This window comes from Tachypleus tridentatus, chromosome 8, assembly GCF_004210375.1.
Source record: "Tachypleus tridentatus isolate NWPU-2018 chromosome 8, ASM421037v1, whole genome shotgun sequence".
In the NCBI taxonomy this organism is placed as follows: Eukaryota; Metazoa; Arthropoda; class Merostomata; order Xiphosura; family Limulidae; genus Tachypleus; species Tachypleus tridentatus.
This window is the reverse complement of record NC_134832.1, coordinates 122,445,543-122,471,744: the sequence shown is the minus strand read 5'-3', so window position 1 is coordinate 122,471,744 and position 26,202 is coordinate 122,445,543. Positions and strand designations below refer to the sequence as shown.

Here is a 26,202-nt window from a genome sequence, read left to right as displayed (position 1 = left end):
CCTACACAGTAGGTTAGAAAAAAATAACAGACCAAATATAAAGTCTTATGGAAAACAAACATTTCAAATGTATTTAGGAGGTTTTAGAAATTATACAAATAATATCAAAAAATTTGGAGATGACAAATAATTTTTCTATCATAACATAAAAAATCACTTCACATTAAGACTAGTAATGAAAAAAGCCAATATTTTCACAAAAAAACCTTCAGTAAAAATACTTCATTAAAACACCTGGTTTTATGTACAAAAATTTGCAATTTCATTAAAATTCTACCAAATGTTGTGAAGAGACATACTGCATCAAAAATTATACAATAAATATTTAATGTGTGCAAATGTTTATATAAACTCATATACTATACCAAGCCTTTCATAAAAGGGTTAAGCTGTTAGTAGGTATAAGATATACCTTCAGAGAATCTGGCAAAGTGTTGTATTACTGCACCAGGAATACACACTATATTTTCATTTCCTCTCCATGTTGTGTTCATGATATCTCTAGTTTGGGGAAGTATCACTTCAGAGGAACCTTCAGCTTTGATAACCTTTACTGAAGCCACTGAAAAATAATTAATGAATTTTGTGTAAAGTGACTTCTGCAGTTATTACTATCAATAATAACAATATATTTAAATTTATCATAATAATGTATACCATTAAAGGACAACAAGGGACCTTTTGGTTGATCTAGACCATTTTATCTACCAAATTAAGCACTAGAAAACTTAAAGCCAGCCCCTTATTGTGCAAATATTTGTAAAGTTTTCTCTTAAACTCTGTTCAGTTAATTGCAATCACCACATTCAAAGAAAACCTGTTCCAAAAGCCAACTAACAAAATATAGCTTAGTTGAAGATGACTCCTCCTCTGCCCAAATTTATCTTTGTGTCCTTTAGTATTACCATTTTCATCACTGAATGCAAAAAATGGAGGATGCATCAAGCAGATCCCCCCAACTCTTCTTTTTCCAAGATAAAACAAGTTCAAAGATCTTAACCTATCGTCATATGACAAATTTTCCATCCCAGATATCATTCTAGTAGCCCTTCTCTGAATCTTTTTCATTTAATGCCATTTCTAAAGTAAAGCATTCAACACCGAAAACAATTCTCCAACTGAAACCTAACCCATGACCTATACAATGATATCATAAAGATTTTAAGACTTGCATTCTATACTTCTGTAGATACAACCTAAAATATTGTTTAACCTATCACCAGCAATAGCACTTTACTTTGATGGCTTAAAAGATTGAAGAACCAGAACACAAAAATTTTTTTCTTCCATAACACTACTAAGGCTATTTCCAACAAAACAGTATTCATAATTCAAACTGTGATTTTCTACAATTATTAATTTACATTTATTATAATTAAGAAATATTCTGCCATTTATTCAGTTAACTCTCCAAATAATCCAAATTCTTTTGTAAGACAATAGCATTTTCCTTTCAGTCAGCAACACCCAAATTTTTAATGTCATCAACAAATTTAAACAATTTAATGATCATTCATACATCTATACCATTAATGTAAATCAAAATGAGCAAAACTTCTAACAATGATCCCTGAGAGAGAACACTCATAACATTAATCCAGTTTGACTGCATTCTATTTACAACAACCCTCTGCTTTCTTACATCTAGTCTGTTTTTGAGTCAAAGAACCAACTTATCCCTCACACCAACAGAGGTAACTCTTTAACAATCCTTTTATGTGAACCTTTTCAAACACTTTCAAAAAATACAGATCCACAAAATATACCCCTGTACCCTCATCTAGATAAGCAGTAAACTCCTCAAAGAATTCCAAAAGATTAGTAAGGCAGGTGTATCTATGTTGACTAACCAACAATATTTTAACTTTGTTAAATGATTTTACAAAGTAAAACTGATATGCCTAAAATTGTTGGGACAATGTTTATCAACCCTACCCCCTTTCAAAAGAGGAGTAAAATTACTCAAGTTCCAATCTTCTGGGACTTGCTCATTATTTAAAAACTTAACAAACATAATAGCAAGTAGTTCACACATAGAAACCTTAGATTCTTTCAAATCCATTGGGTAAACATTATTTGGCTAAGAAGGTTTGTCATTCTTTCAACTTCCCAATTTTTCTTATCAAGCTTAAAAGTAGTGTGATTGTCTTGTTCAATGTGGTTTCCATCTAGCAACTGTTGAGGGTGAGCAATATTGTTTAAATCTGTATTAGTAAACTATTTAGAAATAGTACAATTTTATAACCCAGCCACCCTATAAACATCAGATATTAGCCTTCTTGTATCACCTCTTAGGCCCTACTTCAGTCCTTGTAGTCTGTGTATCCTTACCATATTTGAAGAAATACCATTTATTCTTATATTATCAATCAACCTATTTTCAAATACTTTTTGATTTAATAATTTCTGTTTTGACTAATTATCTTGATCTTCCATCACTGTAATCAACTTAAACTTCTTAAATTTCTAATGCTTGTATTTAATTTTATCCTTTATATCCTTTGTAAACCAACCTAGATTTTTTACTTAGTTATTCTTTTTTTTATAAGATACATGACTATCTTGAATATATAAAAAGTTTACACATTTAATCAGTATATCCAACTAATTCAGTTGTCTAATTTACAACAAATAGTACTTCTCTCATATCTTCATGAAATACTTGTCATCAAAATTGTTTACCTTTAACCAAGTTTCAGTTCTTCCCATTACATCAAAATAGTCTGTTCCAACCAGCACTCTAAACTCATCCATTTCATTTTTTTTATACTTCTAGTATTACAAAGATAACAGTTTAGCTTACCATTAAATTACCTATATATCTCATTTCTGCACTATACTACTTTTTACATCTTATATTTTATTCATTATTATGGTCATTTCCATTCTCTAATTCTAGTTTAAAGTTGCCCTAACAGTTTAATTAACAGCTCTCACAAACAAGCCATTCATTTTAATAAATTCCCTTTTCCCACTAAACTGGTCCCATAAATCTAAGCAGCCAGTACTCTTACATATTAGTCTAAATCTAGTTTTCAGTCCTAGAAACCTACTTACAATTTATCCTCACAGTTAAATCTGACAAAACTGAATGATTATGACTCTTTTCTGCAATAGCCTCGTACCTAACAGTAAGTTCCTCTGACATTATTATGGTCAACATGTACAAGTAACACACATTTCAGATGAAGTTAATACAACTTTAGGTTATCTTAACACTTATCTGATAACTGATAACTTGGTGCATAGTAGTTAAACCTGACAAAAGCATGTGAACTAGAAAGTTTAAAACCTAAAGATGATACAATTATACTTTTGAAAAATTATATAATCTTGAGCTTCATGCTTACATTTCTGATTACAGTTTATATGAAATTCAAGTCTTGTGATATTTACTGAACTTTAATAAACTATCAAATGATCGTTTTCGATAGTTGTAAATAACATTTTGGGACAACACTGGACCTACTGGTCCTTTTTGGCAATACTATCTTCTAAATTAAGTTAAAACGATTAGTAAATAAATTTAAAAGTCTAAAGCCAATCATAATGATTCATATCCTTATCAATGTTTCTCTTAAACTCACTTGAATTTATTGCCTCAATAACATCCAAAGGCAACCCATTTCAAAGGCTAACTGGGTCATTTCATGTCAAATCATCCAGATTTTGGAAAATTTTCCAGGTGACCCCCTTAGAATGCCTTGAAAAAATTCTCATGTGCTCATCTACCCATATAATGACAAATTGCCAAAAATTAGATCAATATCTCTAATAGTTTCTGATTTACAGCCCTGTAAAATTTAGTTAATTTTTTTTTATTTTTAGCAAATTCATTTTTGTGCAACTTTGGCTGCTTAAAGCTGCAAGAGTAATGGTGGTAGAAGGCTGACATTTGCTACACTGACTGAATTAATCTCACAGAATTTGAAAATGGTCTCAAACCAAGTTTATCTCTCTTAAGATTTTCATAGTGAGGTAGTAAAATCATCTAAAAAACCCAACTCGTAAAAAAACATTGGTTTATTTAATAAGCCATAGCTCTAAGACATAGTACGATACAAAGCTGAATTTGTTTTTCAAATTTCCTATAACATATCAGTTAATAAATCAGCAATTGTTGTAATTAAAGGTCTATTAGATCTCCTGTAAAAAAATATAGCTGCATACAACTTTTTATGATTTAATTAAAAATAGCCCTACTTCAGGCCACAGTTTGACCATGTCACCAGTTATTCAGCCTTTTCACAATTTTACCATATATTTCTTACATCTTTGAATATGATCTACAAAAAAAATCAGGATGGTGTTCAACCTATTTTTTGAGTTATAATTTTTTCAAGTATCCTCTGACCATACGTTGTTTACTTGACAAAAAAAAAAACTTCAATTTAGGTGTGTTACTGTGTGCAAATATATCCATATAATCTTGAAATAATTTATGAATCGCATTGAAATATTCTAATCAGCCTTTACCATATATTCTTACATCTCTGGACATAATCTTCAAAAAAATCAAAGTTGTGAAAAATAATAAATTATCAAATTTTAAGTGTCTCTGATATGTACCATTAGGCAAAGGACCACATTCAGGGCATTCAGTTCTTTCATGTCAATCAGGAATCAGTCCTGCAGAATTGTGTAAAGTTTGATCTACTTGAGCACTATGAAAACTGCAAAACTGTGACAGGTATTAGATCACATCATAGCTTTATTCCCCACTCTACCAACACATTGTACATGAGAAGGCTATCAGATGATGATGTGTACACAGTTGTAACTGTTGGTAGTAACAGTGAAAGTGATGCTGCAGCAGCTCAAATAGGGTCTAATGATAAAAATGACAATTATCAGCCAGGGAAATATGTGGCATGCATATACAATCATGAATGGTATGTGGGAAACATAAAAGATAGATCAGATGAACATTCCGTTGTGTTGATGTCATTTATGAAGAAATCAAGAAACGAACTGTTCTCATGGCCTGTAAGGTCACGTAAAGATGAAAGCTGGATTCCTTTCCAACATATTCTTTGTCTGATAAGTGCACCTGCCAAACAAGGCAGTAGTGCTTGCCACTATGTTCTACGTCAAAGTGATCTCAACATAATCAAACTCGAATTTCAGAACTTTATTCAAGCTGTCTGAACAAAACAATGTTTATTTGATGTTGTTAAGGCTAATTTATCACTAAAGCAGTTTTTGAACCATTTCATTGTAACGATTATTGCAGTTTAGTGTGACTATAATCTTTCTCAGTTATCTCCTGTTGTAGCACTCTGCTTTTTGTGTCTGATTTACTTTTGTGTTTATTATATTATGAATCTTAAACTCAACCATATCTGTATAACTGTAATGTATACACAATATATTTGCATTGCCATGTGATCTAACTAGTTATGCCAATACAATTGTTCAGAAATGAATTAATTCTTTCTTGTTTCTTACAACTTCATTATTTAAAATTGTAAAAGGCTGGCTAGAATATTTCAGTGGGATTCATAAAATTCTGACAGGTATTTTTCAAAATTGTATGGATATATTTGCACACAGTAACACACCTGAACTAAATTTCTTTATAAATAAAAAACGTATGGTCAGAGGATACTTTAAAAAATTATAACTCAAAATGTAGGTTGAACACCATCTTGATATTTTTTGTAGATAAAATTCAAAGATGTAAGAATATATGGTAAAAATGTGAAAAGGCTGAATAACTGGTGACATGGTCAAACTGTGGCCTGAAGTAGGGCTATTTTTAGCTAAATCATAAAAAGTTGCATGCAGCTATATTTTTTTACAGGAGATCTAACAGACTTTTAATTACAACAATTGCTGATTTATCAACTGATATGTTGTTGGAAATTAGAAAAAGAAATTCAGCTTTGTATCATATTAAGTCTTAGAGCTACGGCTAATTACATAAACAAATGTTTTTTACGAGTTTGGGTTTTCAGGTGATTTTACTGCCTCACTATGCAAATCCTAAGGGAGATAAACTTAGCTTGAGACCATTTTCAAATTCTGTGAGATTAATTCAGTCAGTGTAGCAAATGTCAGCCTTCTACCACCATTACTATTGTAGCTTTAAGCAGCCAAAGTTGCACAAAAATGAATTTGCCAAAAAAAAAAAAAAAAACACTAAATTTTACAGGGCTGTAAATCAGAAACTATTAGAGATATTGATCTAATCTTTGTCAATTTGTCATTATATGGGTAGATGAGCACATGTGAATTTGTTCAAGGTATTCTGTGAGGGTAATCTGCAGCCCTCTGGATGATTTGACATGGAATGACCCAACTACCCTGTTAGAAACAAGATCTGTTAGTTGAAGATGACTCCTACCCTGTCAAAATTTATATGCATCTCCCAGGTTTACTATTCTCACTGTTAAGCAAAAAAAAATATTATGCATCAACACAATCAATTCCCCTTACAGTTTTAAACACTTCAAACAGATTCCCCCAAACTCTTCTTTTTTCAAGAGAAAACAGTTTGAGAGGTTTCAATCTCTCTTTGTATGACAATTCCTCCATCCCAGGCATCATTCTAATAACCTATTTATGCTCACAGTTTTAAACACTTCAAACAGATTCTCCCAAACTCTTCTTTTTTCAAGAGAAAACAGTTTGAGAGATTTCAATCTCTCTTTGTATGACAATTCCTCCATCCCAGGCATCATTCTAATAACCAATTTATGAATTTTTTCCAACAATTCAATGTCTTTCCTAAGGTAAAAAGCTCAAGGCTGAACACAATATTCCAAATGTTGCTTAACCACTGACCTATACAATGAAATTATAACCTCTTTAGACTTGTATTCAATATTTCTGCAGATACAAACTTAAATCCCAATTGCTCTACCATTAGTAACAGCATACTGCTTGGATGACTTGAGGGACAAATCACTCTACTATTAGTAACACCATACTGCTTGGATGACTTGAGGGACAAATCACTCTACCATTAGTAACACCATACTGCTTGGATGACTAGAGGGACAAATCACTCTACCATTAGTAACACCATACTGCTTGGATGACTAGAGGGACAAATCACTCTACCATTAGTAACACCATACTGCTTGGATGACTTGAGGGACAAATCACTCTACCATTAGTAACACCATACTGCTTGGATGACTTGAGGGACAAATCACTCTACCATTAGTAACACCATACTGCTTGGATGACTTGAGGGACAAATCACTCTACCATTAGTAACACCATACTGCTTGGATGACTTAAGGGACAAATCACTCTACCATTAGTAACAGCATACTGCTTGGATGACTTGAGGGACAAATCACTCTACCATTAGTAACAGCATACTGCTTGGATGACTTGAGGGACAAATCACTCTACCATTAGTAACACCTTGCTGCTTGGATGACTTGAGGGACAAATCACTCTACCATTAGTAACACCATACTGCTTGGATGACTTGAGGGACAAATCAACTATTACACCATGATCCTTTTCTTTCATGACACTGTTAATGTTATTAACATACAAATTATAATTAAAGTTATGACAATCCAAATGCATTATCTTGTACTTATTATAACTAAAACCCATTTGTCCTTTATTTGCCCTACTCACTAAATGTCCTAAATCCCTTTGTAAATCAGGTTTGTATCTTAGTTGCAACAAGTTACTAAAGCTTTGCAACTATTATAACTTATTTTTAATTAAGATATGATTTTTCACATCCAATGCTGAAAGAGAAACAAATGTATTTTAATTTAACTTACAAACATTATCTTCAGCATGTGTAAACTCATCTCCAGCTCTCTGTGCCTTTGCAAGAGATAATGCATTGTCTTCCAGGCTTTCTAACAATGTTGATGCTGAAAACCTTCTCTTGCTAGGACTTAGGTCTTCCCAAGATTCTATTTGCCTGCTGTCTAATAAGTTACTACTGACTCTGACTAATGACTGAAATAAATGTAATTTTAATGTTATTATCCTTACAAATAAATAAAGCAGTTATTAATATAAGCAGTATAACAGTGCTAGGTAGAAATCAATATCCAGTACAGGAAAGTTACAAGTCATAAAATGCAACAGCAAGTAGAATGACATTTATCAGATAACAGTTACAAACCGTGCAATATGAAAGTCAAAAGTATCTCAAGTAGCATTTATCAGATAAAAGATACAAACCATGTAGTACAAACCCAAAAGTAAACAGTATTTAGAATAAGAGTTACAAATCATGCAGTACAAATTGAAGTTGCATGTTGAATAACATTTAGCACATAAAAGTTAACTGTTCAGAAGATACAACTTAACAAGTAAAAATTATAAACATTCAGTACAAGTTATAAATATCAGTAGTAGTTAGAATAACTACTATTCTAAAATTGTTAGAATAACATTTGTTATATAAAACAGTTATAAATTACTCTTTTCATACCAAGATAAAAACTAATCATAAATTTTAATTAAGAAAAAAAGGTTAATTTAAAAGTGTCATGTCAAACATCAAAAAAATACTTTAAAATCAACACTTACGAATAAAAACCATTTTATAACTTTCATTACAGAGAAAAGTTCCAAAAGTACAATGCATAAATAAGTCATTGAAATATAGTTTCTCTTCAACTACATACACTAAAATTGTGATTGAAATATAGTTTCTCTTCAACTACATACACTAAAATTGTGATTGAAATATAGTTTCTCTTCAACTACATACACTAAAATTGTCATTGAAATATAGTTTCTCTTCAACTACATACAATAAAATTGTCATTGAAATATAGTTTCTCTTCAACTACATACACTATAATTGTCATTGAAATATAGTTTCTCTTCAACTACATACACTAAAATTGTCATTGAAATATAGTTTCTCTTCAACTACATACATTAAAATTGTCATTGAAATATAGTTTCTCTTCAACTATATACATTAAAATTGATAAACAATATTTCAATGATGTAAATTTATTGACAAAAGAAAAAGTAACACATATTCATTTAATTGTGAAATCTCTTGTCTAAAAGAAATGAGTTCAATGGGAAAAGTAAATCACAAGGCTTATAATATATTCCAAATTCACAGTAAAAAATTGTATCTTACCTGCATCAACTCCTTCTTCTGGTTCTGACTATAGTAATGGGGTTGATTTTTAGTTGCTGACACAAGACCTTTCATAACAAAAGAAGCTTCTTTAATGTCTTTACCATAAAGCCGTCTTTTTGTGGTTCTTCGTGATAAGTCCTCTGCCACATTCACCACTGATTCATGTTTACTAACCTGAATCATAAATTAAAACTGTTTAAATTCTGTTTTGAACTTTTTAATATAAACAAGTAGTTGTCCTTGAATAACTTCATCCATTCTTCAGTTAAACTTGAAAACGTCTTAATATGAGGAGTCAAATTCTAGCTAATGGCTACATCAATTAAGTGTTTCACAGTTTTTTTGTTTTGTACTATAAGCCCTTAGGCTTACTGCTGAAACTGATTTTGCACTGAATAATTAAAAATTGTAACAGTTTTAAAAATGTCTATCTATGAATTACAACAGCTATAATTGCACATAAGTGTCAAATATATATCTTTACAAAAAGATTATGTCGTAACACCCAGTAATGTGGCTTAAACAAATATAGTATTCAAATTCTTTTTTTTGTATAAAAAAACATCTTCAATATACTGAAAGGACATCTTACTTGTAACAAGTTACAGCTTAGGGCAAAATTCACTAAATCTCGTGTAATTTTCAATTATATATTTTTTTATGCACAGTAAGGGCAAAATGTATTCTTAGGATATATATTTTATAACACATGATGTCATGACGAAAATGGGACTAAATCACAGTAAACGATTTTTCATACCACTTCAAAATACCACACCCTATAATTTTAGATTTTGTCTACAGAAAGACACTTTAAATTTAATCCGTTTGCATATTAAAGTGTACATGGACATATCATATTTTAATTATTCCATTATTAAGCTGTTCTTGTTCATTTTGCACATTTTAATTCTGAATTCATGAATTATGGAAACCCATTGTTCATCAAGAAATTTAACCTAGAAACGAACTAAGTTTTTATGAATTAAAACGGCAGAGATGAATATTAATTCTACATAAAAAAAGTGATAAATACAACAAATATCTGCACTCACTGCATGCATCCTTTCAACAAAATTCCCAAACCAAAGTGAACTGCAATTCATAAGGTTTGGTGTTAACGGATACCAATAATTAGTGGAGGCACTGCATGTCCATGTTGCCTTACCTACATAAAAAATTAACAAACATACATTTAATATACCAATTTATTAAGCCTACTTATGTTTATGTGTTTCAATAAATCTTATTGTAGAAAGAGAATAGCTGTCTATATATCTCATTTTATATGGCCAACATAATAAATACAATGGTGTCACCTGTTTTGCCAAAATACAAGATCGCAAAGCAGTAGTAGCAACGTTATATATTGAACAAACACAAATCCATATAAAAACATAACGATTTATATCAATAAAACGTGTACATTTTGAGCTCTGTACATTGAATCATTTTGATCCAATAAGTTGCGTATGGCTAAAGATCACGATCTAACCACTTTTCTCGTGCAATACTTCCCAGAAAAAATCCCTTTTTGGAAAAGTAAATATTTTTTTAATAATACACTTGCTGAGAGCGTATATATTGTGACCCCCAGTAATGTGGCTTAAAGAAAACTGGTATTTAAGTTTCTTTGTTCTTTTGTATTAAAAACACGATCAGAATAGTGAAAGGACATCTTACTTATAACAAGTTATAGCTTAAGAGCCAAAATTGAAAAAAAAAATTCATTTAGTTTCAAATTAAATATTTTTATTTCGCATATGCACAATAAAAGTAAAATTTATTCTTAGAATTTATGTTTTATAACAGATGAATGAAATATGTATACTTCGATACTGATTACTAGCACAAACCACCGCCCATAGGGCAGTGTTTCTGCTAGTACAATGAATAGTCTTACTTAACAATAGTTAATTAAATAAAGTATATATATATTTTTTTTACTTTCATTTTCTAGTCAGAAACATATAAATACGTTGTAAAAAACAATTATAAATCACAATATTAACATCTAATCAATGCGAGCTATGTGCCCGGCATGGCCAGATTGTTAGGGAGCTTGACTCACAATCAAAGGGTCGTGGAAACGTTATAAGTAATGCTAAATCCCACTATTCGTTGGTAAGAGAGTAACACAAAAGTTGGTGGTGGGTGACTATAACTAGCTCTATTATTTCCTCTACTGGTAAATTAGGGACGGCTAGCGCAGATTACCCTCGTGTAGCTTTGCAGGAAATTCAAAAACAAATAGCCACACTAGGTACTAAGAATGAAACTCAAAATCAACCTGGCAATCAATACAGTTAATTAAATATACTTTTCTTATGTTTACACCTACAATGATTAATGTCAATCTTCTCTCTCTTCTGTACATCTTATACAAATCACACATCTGAACACTGGTAATACGACCTGAGACCTGACAACAAATATGGGCCTATAGCCCACATTTACAGGGCCTCTAAAATGCAAATCTAATGCTTGAAGTACTGTTTTGTACTTTTTCAGTCAAATGATCATTGCCGCCTTAATGCAAGTTTAATTTTCTTAACAATGTTACGAACGGTAAATAGTAGGCTTACTTACTTAAACGCTCTTATGTAAATCCGTGCTAAATCCCCGTAAAAATAACTGGGTTCCCTAATGGGTTAGTTAAAAGTTTTACTTTTGCGAAAATCTCAGGGCTGAGACGTTTCGTTTGGTGCCACTTAGGAGATGGCGATTCCCGTAGTTTAGGAGAAGGGATATCAGGTTTGGTACAATTTAAAAGTTGTTGCGGTAAGCGGTCTATTTTAAAGTTGCATGGCACACAGATACAAAGACATTGAAACTTATTATATAGATTGTAACTGTCAAGCGTGTTTGATAGCATTTTGGCTGGTAAAAACACCTGCCAGCGCTGAAGTCTTACCATGGGCGCCATCGGGACACTTCTGTTCCATTAACTGCCCTGTACGAGTCCAGTTCCAAAAAAGACCACGAGAGAACACTGGTGGACAGTACTTATCCGTCAAGTTTTTTGATGAACTAATAACAGCTGGTTCTTCTATGGGATATATGAATAAAATTCATAATTTCTTTGAAGTTAGATAATTGGAAAAAAAACAACATAAGAACAAAGAGCACGTTTATAAAATCACTGGTTTTTGTTTATTTTATTTGAAATTCTAGGTCGAAAGTTTCATCATTCCCTTCGATTTTGAATATAAAAACCACACACATCAGATAATTATAAATTACAAAAAAGTACCTGATGAAAACACTTGTACTGGGTTTGCGAAATTTGGTTCTAATAATGATGAAGCAGTTGTTGTAGTTGTTATCACTGTTAGAGTAGTGGATGATGAAGTCTGTGTTGGGGTGAGGGAAGTTTTTGTCAAAAAGTTCAGAAGTTCTGTGGTTGATCTTATTACCGGGGGTCGTATTGTTGGGAAAATTATTTGAGGGCGCGGACGTCTTGTGGTTGTAGTAGAAATGTCTGAAAAAATGTTTTTAAATGATTAGGTTTAAATATATAATTTTTAAAAAAATCTTAAAGGCTATTCTATCACATCTAGACTGATAAAACTAGCGAAAGCTACTTTATACTTAAAAACAATGTATTCCAAAATGAAATATTATATAGTTTAAAATATTTTAGAATTATATTCTACAAACATAAAATTTTTTAACCCCAATCACAAAACTAAAAAAGGGACGGGAAATTTACACCACGAAAATGATAAATATATGTTTTAATGTTTATGACGTTTTGGGTCTGAAGTCCTCTCTTTACTGCCTGAAATGGCCAAGTGGTTAAGGAACTCGACTCCTAATCCGCGGGTCGGGGATTCGAATCCCTATCACACCAAACATGATCGCCATTTCAGCCGTGGGGGTGTTATAATGTGACGGTTTTTCAGGTTGATAAAAGAGTAGCCCAAGAGTTGGCGGTGGGGGGTGATGACTAGCTGCCTTTCTTCTAGTCTTACACTCCTAAATTAGGAACGGCTAGCGCAAATAGTCCTCGTGTAGTTTTGCGCGAAATTAAAAAAACAACAACAAAGAAACCCTATGGAAATTTTTCAACTTTAGTGGAACTTTATTTGATTTTTATTACAATCAAACTATTTGCTTAACAGGTCATGCAAAAGAATTATTGCTAATAATTATGAGAAAGAAATTGGTGTTTTGAAACGAACGTTACAGATGTTTTAAAAATAACTAGGTTATTACAAACATATTTGCAATTCTTATAATTAGTTTTTTAGTGCTTGTACCAAGTGAGATACTTAAGAAAATATACAACTTTATAAAACAGAAACTTTTAAAATTATCAACAATTCGATAAATATTCTTTAATAAAAAATATTCGTATGTAGAAGCGCAACAAAAACCAAAACAAAATAACCTGTTTTAGGATAACATTTTTATCTATTTTAACCATATATGATCTAAAGTACATTAAAACGCAAGTTGTAAACCGAATAATGAAACAATAAAGAATACACGAGTGCACGAAAATTTCAAATGTTTTTCTCTATCATGCAATTTTGAATAGTTTTGCCCACTAGTGGCATGCTACGGCATTAACATTATAAAATGAAAATTAAGAACTAATGAATTAAAGTTGACCAGGCACAGCTATGAACAGGAAACACCAAGATATTCTGTAGATTTTATACCTGGCACACACTGGTATTGAGCCTCCAAGTATTTCAGTGTTCCAGGACAAGGGTCCCCGAACACCAAGCTGGATGCTGGAAGTCCACAACTGTTCTTCATACCACAGCTTAGAAGGAATAGAAATCAATTTCTTCTTCATTATCTACACACACGCACGCTTAAGTTAATGTCGTTGCAATCGAATAAATAAGCTAGCTGATTTAGTCGTCGAACTGATAAGGGGTGTGAATACATGGTATTCGATAAATAATATTTTGAGACCAGAATTAGGTGTAAGTAGTACAACAATACAGGTTTTTCCTTTTGTGCCTAGGTAGATAGCGTAAATAAGCCGAAGTCGGTGTTGTTTTTTTTCTTGATAGAGATATAAGTCCAAATACTGTATAGTTTTAGTTTATGCTTCTGCAATAAATTCTAAAATTTGCATACAATTCTGTTTAATAAACGTTTCAAAACTCACAAAACAGTGCGTGATAATTATATATCACAACAAGAAAATTAAAGGCAATAGATATATTTTAAACTGTTGCACTGACGATATCCCAGTTCTTTCGACTTAAATCTTTCCAACTTATTTATACTGAAAGTAAACGTAAACAAATAAAAATAAACAAACAAAACCAACCTAAACCACATATGTAATGCACTTCTAAATATTTGTAAGTCCCTGGGCAAGGATCATCACCGAATGTCTTGCTGGAAACTTCAATGGTGCAACTGGACAAGCCAGCACATCTGAAATGACCAAAGGTCGTCTTTGTTACCTTACTCGTGAGCTCGTCTCCAAAGAGTTAGAGCTGTTTGTTATACCAACTGCATGACTTTCACGTCAACATATTTAATAACCAAAGAAGGGCTAATGTTAAAATATTGTACAAAACTATATCACATTTACGGTAATGCTGACTTTAAAACATCAAAAACAAAAAAGAAAAAAACACACAAAACAATATTTTTGTCAAAATTTAGGTTAACCTATAGGTAGTGTTTATATAATCAATTCAAAGTATTCCACTTATTTTTTTGAAATGTCCGAAAAACTTTATTATTAGAATTTATATAACTCGAATAAAATAATCAGATATTATTTCTGTATGTTTTGTTGATGTTTTATGTTGTTAGTAATTATTTTCTAGATCAAATACAAAAATATTGATAGCGGTCATCACTCTTCTAAATGAAATCTGTTTTGCCTAATGACAAATTAGTAAAAAAACAACAACAACAAAAACGGAAAATATATATTACCCAAAGGTGCAATTACACTAAAACACACTTTGTATTATTTTACTGAAAACATTTTCAACATTACAGAATTTTCCTCGAATCTCAGGAAAAAGTTTTATTAATCGAATTCATCTCTAAAATAAAAATATCGAATCGATAAAATAACGAATTGCCTGATCTGTTTTATTTTGCGTTGTAGGACAACGTTTACTAAAAAAAAACTGCATTAGGAAATTATTACTATTATTTCACATCTATAAAAACGACTTATTTTCCCTAAAAAACGCGTTACATTACATTAAAAAATGAAAATTAAAATAAAACTGAAGCACTACAAATGATGACCAAAATTTGTGGTATTGATAGACAAATGTTAAAAATCCTATAACTGAAGGGACGTGAATTCATACAGAAAATCGGTAAAAAAAATGTAGATAGAATAGACAAAGAATGAGCAGCGTTACCGCAAGCTATTCTAGCGTGCAACAAAAGATTTACTTTAGCAGCAGTTTTTTTTTAGCCTATGTTACTGTCTCCCTGTTTTTAGTTCTATTTTTTGCCATCTATGAAGTTGTTTTTAATGTGTCATTTCTAATAGTTATATTCCGCGAAATTTATTTTTCTAAAAATATATAAAAATCAAATCTAAAACATTTTTAGATACAACTCGGATAGCTTATGGTGATTTGTATAATTATCCATGTTCTCAGTTTCTGAGAACGAAGATCTTACACGCTTCTCAAATTGTATTTTTACACTTCGTCCTTTTTCTTGTATATTAAATGAACATTTTTACCAGCATAACGCAAGTCCAGCGTTGCTGTTTATACGTGGTCCTCTTCTTTGTCCATAAACATGGACTACGGTAGCTAAGCAAAAATAAACTTTGATAATCGCGGTGGGTACAGCACAGATAGCCCATTGTGTAGCTTTGTGTTTAACGACGAATAAACCACAAACATCTACATGAAAATGTGTATACATTTGTGTGTTTATATGATGAATGGTAACACAAAAGTTCTTTTAAATATGTTATTACTAAAAAAAAATGTAAAGAAGTTTCAGATAGTTGTAATTGAATTTTGATGGCAAACATATTAATAATTGTCGCTACACTATGGTGCTGAAAGTGTAAGTGATCGTCGCTACACTACGGTGGTAAAGGTTAATACCTTCACTTTGCTTCTAATGTAAATCATAAATAAATATGTCTCACCTGTTCTGCATTACCGGGAAGGAATTTTTGGATCTACAATCCACACTCCAGTTCAAAGCGCCATTTTCGTTACAAAGAGCAATGCTGAATCTTCCATAGTTAGCCCGGATCAAAATGATGTGATATCCTGGATTACAAGTGATGTTGAGATCTCGTCCTTCGCAGGCATATGCTGTTCTGTATTGAGCTGAGGCATTAAGACGAATTCAAAATGTAATATCGACTTCACAAAATCATCAGTGAAATTAGTTCAAAATGTAATACTGACTCCACAAAATCACCAGTGAAATAAGCTGAAACTGAAATACCGACTTCGCAAAGCCCCCATCAAGGTAAATTAGAGATGCTATAATGAATGCACAAAAATACTTGCAAGACGGGTTCAGAATTTAATACGCAGTTCACAAAACCGTTCATAAAATGTGATAAAAATATTATATAGAATTCATTCAGGCATAAGGATTTCTTATGAAAATAAATAAAAGTAAGAAAAAATACACGTAAAGTTCACAACGTGAAATTCCCCCTCTGGAACTACGGTAAGTCTAGGGGTTTATAACGGTAAAACGGTTCGATTTCCCTCGGTGGACACAGAAGATAGCCCGATGAGCTTTTGCTATAAGAAAACACGCGCAGTGTAAAACCGATGACACATTATTTGTTTCAATTTCAACCACCATGAAGTTTTGATCAATGAGCATATGAGGAAATTTACTTCACTTTGTGTTTGTAAGTCAATGTAATAAACATATGCATAATGACACATTTTATACCGTTTATACTTAAACAAAAAAGAATATTGCTTCCTAATAAATGAGCCCGGCATGGCTAGGTGGGTCAAGTCGCTCGAATCGTAATCCGAGTGTCGCGGGTTCGAATCCCCATCTCACCAAACATGCTCGCCCTTTCAACCGTGGGGGGCACTATAATGTAACGGCCAATCCCACTATTCGTTGGTAAAAGAGTAGCCCAACAGTTGACGGTGGGTGGTGATGACTATTTGCCTTCCCTCTAGTCTTACACTGCTAAATTAGGGACTGCTAGCGCAGATAGCCCTCGAGTAGCTTTGCGCGAAATTCAAATTAGTTAAATAATGTAATATGTCGAAAAGAAATATTATTGTTTTCAATTCGGTACTGTTTTTCAATCACCATGTTAAATTTATAGGTTTGGGTGGCCACAAACTTTATTTATATAAAGGGAGCCCTAGATTAGTTTAATGTTTTTGTGTTTGATGCATTTAAAATAAATATAACATTTTTATATGTTTCTATTAAATAACCGAATTTATTTTGGAAACCAAGAATTTTGGCACGTATTAGCCTATTTATATGCCGATTTATTGCAAAATAAATGTTACAAAAACAATAACTAATAATGTTATTTTGATATGTTCAGTCAATGAATTCGTGGAGAACCACACAGCGTAAAAGACCCAGTTCTTGAGCAAATTGTTTCACCAAGTTTCTAAGTAATGTCCATATTATTTTTAAAGTTTTTGTTTTCCCTTGCAGACGTGTCAAACCTAACTATTCCAAAACAGCTCAACAAATTGCATACACAATACTTTTATAAAATCACGTAATAAGAAAATCATTGTTAAGTTACTCCTACCTCACTGGTTCAGAGGTAAGCTTAATGGATATAAATCCTAGGTTCGATTCGAAGCGGTGTATGACGTTACGCTTAACAACAACTACACAACCGAGGTATTTAACAATGGCAGTTGTAGCTATAAATTACGTTTTTTTTGGGGGTAGAAAATGTAAAGCTTGTTATATTATTCTTATACCAAGCGATAAGTATATGCCTCTATTCATTGGCATTTCTAGCGTACTACATCAGCGAACACTGAAACATAAATCGAAACCTGTTGTTTATAAGTAAACTAACTTCTGGTACTGGAACCTGGATCCGCAAGACACGCAATATGGCTGTTAAGCCTTATTGGCACTGTTTACATCTACTTATACTCTATATATACATACTATTCTGAAAACACTAATTATTTATATTTATATTCTTCGAGTACATATGTATATACTTCTAGACACAATATAAACTTTACACATAGCTTCGTTTATCTAGGGCCTGGCATGGCCAAGCGCGTAAGGCGTGCGACTCGTAATCCGAGGGTCGCGGGTTCGCGCCCGCGTCGCGCTAAACATGCTCGCCCTCCCAGCCGTAGGGGTGTATAAGTGACGGTCAATCCCACTATTCGTTGGTAAAAGAGTAGCCCAAGAGTTGGCGGTGGGTGGTGATGACTAGCTGCCTTCCCTCTAGTCTTACACTGCTAAATTAGGGATGGCTAGCACAGATAGCCCTCGAGTAGCTTTGTGCGAAATACTAAAAAAACAAACAAACAATCGTTTATCTATATCGATGAATACTATTACGTTGCTTATTATTATTAGCATGAGCTTTTCAAGAGAAACGAGAGCAAAATCCAATAAGACACATAGGATCGCTTTAAATAAAAACGAGAAAATCGTAAAAAGAATAATAAGGCTGAGTGAGACGAGAGTAGGAAGTAGCATAGAGAAGTGTCTGCAACCGTCCATAAAGAAAGAACGAAGACATCTAACGAAGCCTGCTTCGGTTGGACTACTTTCAAATCTTACCAAGGGTTAGCTACTTTAGCACAGACGGCAACAAATCAGTAGTCCTTGTAAAGATTGTTGCCTATCTCAACAACGAGTATACATCCTGGCCTAACGTGAACATTCCTGTATAATCACATATACATCCCCCCGTACAATAACTTTGTTTTCTTTCTGCTTTTCTTAAGTAAACAAAGACAGACTCCAACACACATTTGTTGATTCGGTTGTGGAGCTGCTTTGTCTTTAAAGAGACGTATAATTCTACGGAATAAAAGTGGTCGTTCTTAATATTATTGTGAACTTGCTTTGTCTTTGAAGATACGTATATTTCCATGTAATAAAATTGTACATTTATTGACGTCGCTTTGAAGCTGCTTTATAATTGAAACAACGTATTATTTCCTGGAATAAAGGTGTTTGTTTATCGTAAAGCTGCTTTGTCTTTGAAACGACGTATAATGTTTTAGAATAAAGGTGCTCGTTTGTTGATATTTTGGAGCTGATTCATGTTTGAAGACGGGTATTATTTCATGGAATAAAGAAGTTTAACTTCTCAAGTAGAATCCACCAGCAATGTATAATAAGCCCCTCTCTGGGACAGCGGTAAGTCTGGGGATTTACAACGCTAAAATCAGGGTGTTCGATTCCCCTCAGACAGCAGACAGCTCGATGTGGCTTTGCTATAAATAAACTACACATTGTATAATAAAATGTTAGAGAGTTAACAGTCTTCATGAATTTGCTAAAGTTGTGATTATAGATTTAAAAGGAGAAAAGGGCAGATCTCTAAGAAAGTAAGTAAAATCTCAGCTGTGAAAACGTGAAACTCAGTCTGAAACTTTAAACAGTTAACAAGGACTGGTGCTCGAATTTCAAGTATAATTAAACACGTATCTTAACATTTTTAAACTCAACTTTCATCCTGTAGTATATGTTACAAATGTGTCTGTTTTGTAATTTCGGGTTTCTTCATGCGTAGTAATCCAGCTCGAAACTATTATAAGAAAATAATACAATAGAACTGATCAAATTCCACATACTTTTAATTTGTCTTTTGTTGTTGTTTTTGTAATGAGTTTATAAATTGATATCTAAAGCGTATTTTTGTTTTGTTTTTAATTTTAAAAATTGTACTTTTGTTCACATAGGCCTGGGCATGGCTAAATTTGCAACAGCTAGCACAGATAGCCCTGGTGTAGTTTTGAGCGAAATTCAAAACAAATCAGCGTGTATTACGTGCATATTTTGTTAAGAATAAAGATACTTTACAAATCAGATTTAACTTCTTTTCTTCAAACCCGAAGGTAATGGATGTATTTTTGTATCCTTTAATTGAGCTGATAGCTCGTGATTTTTGTTAGGCTTAATGTTTAAGGTAAAGCTTCTTCAGAGTTTTGTTACTGCTTTAAGTTAACATGACATGAGTGTTGGTTTACCATATCATACAGATCAATCTGAAATATTTAATTTGAAGTATGTAGTAGAAATTAAAATAAAATATTTCACGGTGTTTGGTATTTTGTTTTAGTGTAAAGCTGTAGCTTGTGTTATCTGCGCTCTGCCAACTGAAGGGTACTGAACCCTGTTTTTAATGTTCCAAGTCCGTAAATTTACCTGTGACTTAATGAAGAAAAAAAAACACAAAAAACATTTATATAAAAAATTGCTAGTTATTATTTCTTCTGGATGTTGGAAACACGTAAATCACAAACTCTCACTTTATAAGCAATTGATTACAGCGCTAAAAATTCTCTCTGTTACCCACACCATTTCCACGTGATGTTGTGCAAAATACCAGACTGAAAACGAGAAAGAGGAATAGGCGGGGAAGAGGGGGATATATAACCTAACTTGGGCAGCTGTTTGAGACCCTCCGGTCACACTAACAACATTATCAATTACTTACGTAAGAAAACGTTGTATTTACCATAGCTAGACCAGAGATGTCCATCTTAGCAGAAGTAACACCTATAATTTTCTCGGTCACCAGAGTACCAATTTTCTATGAGTCAGGTCATGTGGTACCTCTGTTCTTACATTGTCTTGTTATTTATCTTCGTTTTTACTGAATCATTTGTCCAAACTGTACATTTTAAAGCGATTTTAAACATATTTCTCTTTCGACGAATTTAAAAATATTACATACATTTTATCAAAGTTTGTTAGTAACTAGTTGGATTGTATGCAACTTTCAATTTGTTTTAAATGTCATTTGTCATTAAAATTGTGAAGCAAGTTTTTGCCTAGCTCGTAAAATGCGACTGTAAAAGTTTGAAAGAGGTAAATTCTGCAGAAAAATGACGATTTATTCCTTTTACAAAGAAACTAAATGCAAGTTATTTCGTATTCATTTGAACACGTGTTAATTCACAAACCGAATTAAGTTTTCAGCTAGAAAAAAAAAATCAAAATCTGTATAACCAATAAGGGAAAAACCACAGAGAATAGTAGAAATAATATAAATGTATTCCTTAAAATTTTATAAAGAAAACAGTACAAACTGCTTGTTAAGACGAATTAGAAGGTCACCGAAGCTGTTTGTGTTTGAACAACTGGATTGATCAAATGTTTCAACAAATATATATCTCTGTGCTTTACCTCGTTAAATGTAGAAGACATACTGAAGCCCACCAACATTTGTCCTGTACTATAATGGTTAGAAAGTAATTTTACGAAACCCTATTTCATACATCACGGAAGGTGAAGATGTGAGCCTCAACGCACATCACTTTAGACCATAGACTTGAGTTCGTGTGATATAATTGTATTCAGAACACCCCAGAATGTACATTACTACGTGATAGTGTGATATGTTTTATATTTTACTTTCAAGAATTTCGTAATTCAATCTTATCTAACACTCTACAGAGTCGGCTATTCACACAAACTGAATCTCTTCCGTTCTACAAATACATAACAGAAAATTCTAGTAAAACATAAAAAAGTAAATAAAAGACACGAGAAAATGTACAAGGGAAAACAAAAATGAAATAAAATGCGCTCACGTCTTACGTCGCACAAAGGGTCCAGAATTTGAACTTTACAAATTAGACCTTTGGCCACGGAAATGGGAGAGTGGACTTAAGAGCAGTATAAAAATTGCTGTTTTTATCTTTATCGGATCTCAGACTATAGATTCAAAGCGTAATGGTTAAATTTGATTTGTATCAGCTACTTTGTTTTTACAGTTCTCTGTTAACTTTGTGGTATAGTCATCAATAAAGTTGCAGGGTATTGTGCACTCCCCCCCTCTCCCAATGATCCCCGCAGTCTTAGCTTTAAAACATTTGTCATCCCTCCTCTGAGCGACTCCTGCGTTATGGAGAAAACTGGTAGCATACATCTCAGAAAAAAAAAGCGTTGCGAATACATAAACACTGAAACCTTTAAATCTTTGATAGTGAGCGGAAAGACGTATCGTTGTAAAACAAAACAAACGACATTTACATCGAAAGCACAATAAATCTACTGCTGCAAGGAGCTCGAATTGTAAACATTTTACCAGACAGTCAAATACACTATTTATTATGCATAATTTTATATTAAATCAACATGCAACAGCAGATCTTTATTGGTAAACTATTTTATTCAGACAGTGCTGTGACATTACCAACTTATGATTTCGTAATTGCACTGTGTACAGTCAAATAAACATATTGAATAATAAGTTTGTTTGTTTTTTGAATTTCGCACAAAGCTACTCCAGGGCTATCTGTACTAGCCGTCCTTACTTTAGCAGTGTAAGACTAGAGGGAAGGCAGCTAGTCATCACCACCCACCGCCAACTCTTGGGCTACTCTTTTACCAACGAATAGTGGGATTGACCGTACATTATAACGCCCCCACGGCTCGACAAGGATGCGAACCCGTGACCCTCAGATTACGAGTCGCACGCCTTAACACGCTTGACCATGCCGGGCCATTACGATAAGTATGTTATGCCCTATGTAAAAACAAATTCTTTCTTTACCTACGCATATAATAATCGCGTTAAATAGATGTTTATCTGTGCGTGTGTTTCTTCTTATGGCAAAGCCATATCGGGCTATTTGCTGTGTTCACCGAGAGGAATCGAACACCTAATTTTAGCGTTGTAAATCCGAAGATATTCCGCTGTCTTTGCATGTGATTTTGTTCACGTACAGTTGAATCCTCATAAGGATTTTCTTTAACTTCTGTTGTATATTAGGTTAGATTGTATGACATTTTTTTATTTATTTATAAAGTAAGAGTTAGAAACACTAATATTACTGAATAGAAACAAAAGTGTGAACATTCCATGAGATATCTTGTGATATAATACACGTAGCACTATAACGAATAAATCCCTAACTTATTTCTTAAAACAATCAAAATCGAGTTTCGATACCTGGGGTTGGTAGGTCACAAATAGCCCATAGTATAGCTTTGTGTTCAATAAGAAGATAATTTTACAAATCATAGCAATTAACAACTTATTAGAAATGTCACATTATAATGATTTATTTCCAAGTAAATAATGTATTTTGCTAAGGTCATGATTAAATAATAATTTCACTAAAATTACTAAAGTATTTCAAGATTTTTCCATCACGTTGATTTTAATCAATCACGTTTTATTACAGAAGTAACATACGTGTTTAGTTATTTTTCACGTAAATATAATAATTAGATATAAATCATGAAGAGATGCTTCGACACACAGGAATTTTGATGACAAGAAAAGGATAACAAATTTATACGCACTGTTATTGGATGATCAGATAACTCCAAGACTGGAAAGTAGCACGTGCCTTTTCTATTTTAATGATTTTTTTCTCCCTTTCTAGTCATCGGTTTGTTTCAAACCAAAAAAGATTAGCTCTCTTTGTTCACTCAAGGCATGCCCTCAGCCATCTGTAATAATTACACGAGGTCGTCCCTCAATTTCCCAAAGCCCAGAAAAGACTAGGGCTGCTATCCAATTATCCGTGTAGACAACGGTTGTAATTTAGTGGAAAAATCAAAGAAAATCTCTACAAGTTGTAGGCACCATTCCTGATACACACCTTTTTTTATATTAGTTCTAGACTTACGTACTAGAAATATCGTTGTTAGTGTCGAAAACCGATAAAATGCCGTGGGGTTTATGAAATTCTATAAACTTACACAAGTACTGAATAAAAAACAAGAACAACAAAACAAAACACCACACTTATTTCCAGGAAACTTAACGGTATTTTAATCGTTTCAGGCCTTCGTATCAGAACTAAAGAGGTAATACTAAATACCCGGCAGTTACTTTCATATCCTTGACGTCAACAGTTAGTTTGATCCTTCAAATATCTATCTATATATATATATATATATATATATGTGTATTTGATAAAAGCAAACTAATTGTAATATGTAATTGTAATAAAATGCCTTTTATCTCATCATCTCTGATTTTAAATCTTGTTTTAAGAACCGACAGATAATAGCGAACAAGTACAACTAAAACATGATATTAATTATTAAAAGTATTGATAACAAACTAACTGAAATATCTTTTTTTTTTCATGCAAAAGGACTTTCATCAAACAGTCCGATAAAATTTGCTCGGAGGAAATTGTTTACTAAGAAGTGAAGTTTCTTTAAAACGTGTAAGTATATACAATACTCTTTGTATTTGGTTAGTTTTTTTTTTTTACTTTGGACCAGCGATTTATAATAATTACTTGAAAGTTAATCATAAGATTATTTTCTCACAAACTACAGATAAACCGCCCAAAGTAATCAAAAAAACTACATAAATCATATTAGCCGTATATCCATCTTTTGATATTTTACTTACTGAAGGATTAATGTCTTAATATTACATGAATAACAACTTTTCAAATGAAATGTCGATTACAAAAATCACTGTTTACTTCAAAGATCCCAAGGTAACCGACAACGAATCAAATTAAAGAGGTTTCAGTCAAAAGTTCATGGACTAATCTTACATTGGAAATAGTTACCTGAAACTTAATATAAAAACTTAATATAAGATGATATGTTAATTTCATCTAATTTCCATTGAAAATAATTCATTAAAATGGAGTTGTTGTTTTTTAAGGAAAAATATACATACAATAAACTTACTGTAGCATTTTAAAACGGTTGGTAGGAAAGGAGCAGTCTTTGATCCTTAGAGCCAAGAATACTTTGTTTGAATTTAAGTATTTGAGAAATAATTCTAAAATATATATTAATAAAATAACTGATAATCATTGTAGAATATAAAATGAGACTAACCAACTATTATAATCGACGAACTAATCCCGAACTCAATTTACCTCAATACGGATTTTAATGTTAATAATCAATAACGAATTCAATTGACATGCATATGTTACACTGAAGAGGGAAACAAGTTTATCTTAATGTATAAATTAGAACATAAAATTAATTAGTTATTATACTTCCATTAATCTGCTGCCATGTGATAATAATGTATCGTTTTCATAGGAAAAGCTTAATTAAATTATTAAACACTATTCTACCTGCACGAGTCGATTCTGAATTTGACATGATTCTTGACAATGTTCCTCACTGAAACAATTTTGAGTTACTTCATTAATGGATCCCCAACGTTTACCAGCTGGGATTTATGAAGCATAACCTTCTTGTGTTCTTAACTAGAGCTTTCTCGCAAACCAGGCAGTAAAACTGCCATTTGTGCCACTATATCAGAATGGTAGCAGTGGGCCTATTCCGCTACAACCTGTTAAGACTCGACCAGTTAATGAGATATTGGCATGCAAATGGTAGGAGGTGGCCGGTCTTTTAAGTGCAAACGTCCGTCGTATTGGAAAAAAGAAACGTGGCATGCCTTATAAACAGAACTTCCCTCGAAACAGCGCGAACTATTAAAATGACAGGAGTTGCAATACATCTGACGTCAGCCATACTAATCACCAGTATTCTCCAAAGAATGTGAGCGTGATATGTCCAATAACCGTAAAGTATTCGAATTTTGAAAACTGTCCAACAAATATGGAACTATGAAGATTACCCAGCGTATTTATTATTAGGTCGAGGATTGTTCAATTTACTGGGATTATTAATATTATGCTGAACACAGAAAACCTTCGTCATTACACAAGTTGTACAATAAGCGTGTCGTGCTGAACGTACCAACAAGAATATAGTGAAGAGCCATATAGTGAACAGGAACTAATGAAATTTTGTAAAATATAACCAGATTACTTTAGGATGTTATATTAAATGTAAAATATAACCAGATCACTTTATTTTATTATATTAAATGTAAAATATAACCAGATCACTTTAGGTTTTTATATTAAATGTAAAATATAACCAGATTACTTTAGGATATTATATTAAATGTAAAATATAACCAGATAACTTTATGTTATTATAGTAAATGTAAAATATAACCAGATCACTTTAGG

General features: G+C 32.4%; 1 protein-coding gene across 6 annotated transcripts in view; it reads right to left on the bottom strand.

The window, feature by feature from the left end:
• The window catches only part of LOC143223373 (adhesion G protein-coupled receptor L3-like), a 121,049-nt gene that overhangs the window by 24,378 nt on the left and 70,469 nt on the right, over positions 1-26,202 (bottom strand). For 3 of the 6 annotated variants that reach the window (XM_076451275.1, XM_076451274.1, XM_076451277.1), the window contains exons 3-10: positions 16,203-16,389; positions 14,385-14,494; positions 12,345-12,572; positions 12,006-12,140; positions 10,147-10,259; positions 9,089-9,265; positions 7,755-7,938; positions 413-562 (exon numbers count right to left, since the gene is read on the bottom strand). In XM_076451275.1, the coding sequence (XP_076307390.1) occupies positions 413-562; positions 7,755-7,938; positions 9,089-9,265; positions 10,147-10,259; positions 12,006-12,140; positions 12,345-12,572; positions 14,385-14,494; positions 16,203-16,389 (1,284 nt within the window). Of the gene's footprint in view, positions 1-412; positions 563-7,754; positions 7,939-9,088; positions 9,266-10,146; positions 10,260-12,005; positions 12,141-12,344; positions 12,573-13,758; positions 13,866-14,384; positions 14,495-16,202; positions 16,390-26,202 lie in introns of those variants that run through there. The other 3 variants (XM_076451276.1, XM_076451279.1, XM_076451278.1) reach the window with 2 other exon arrangements.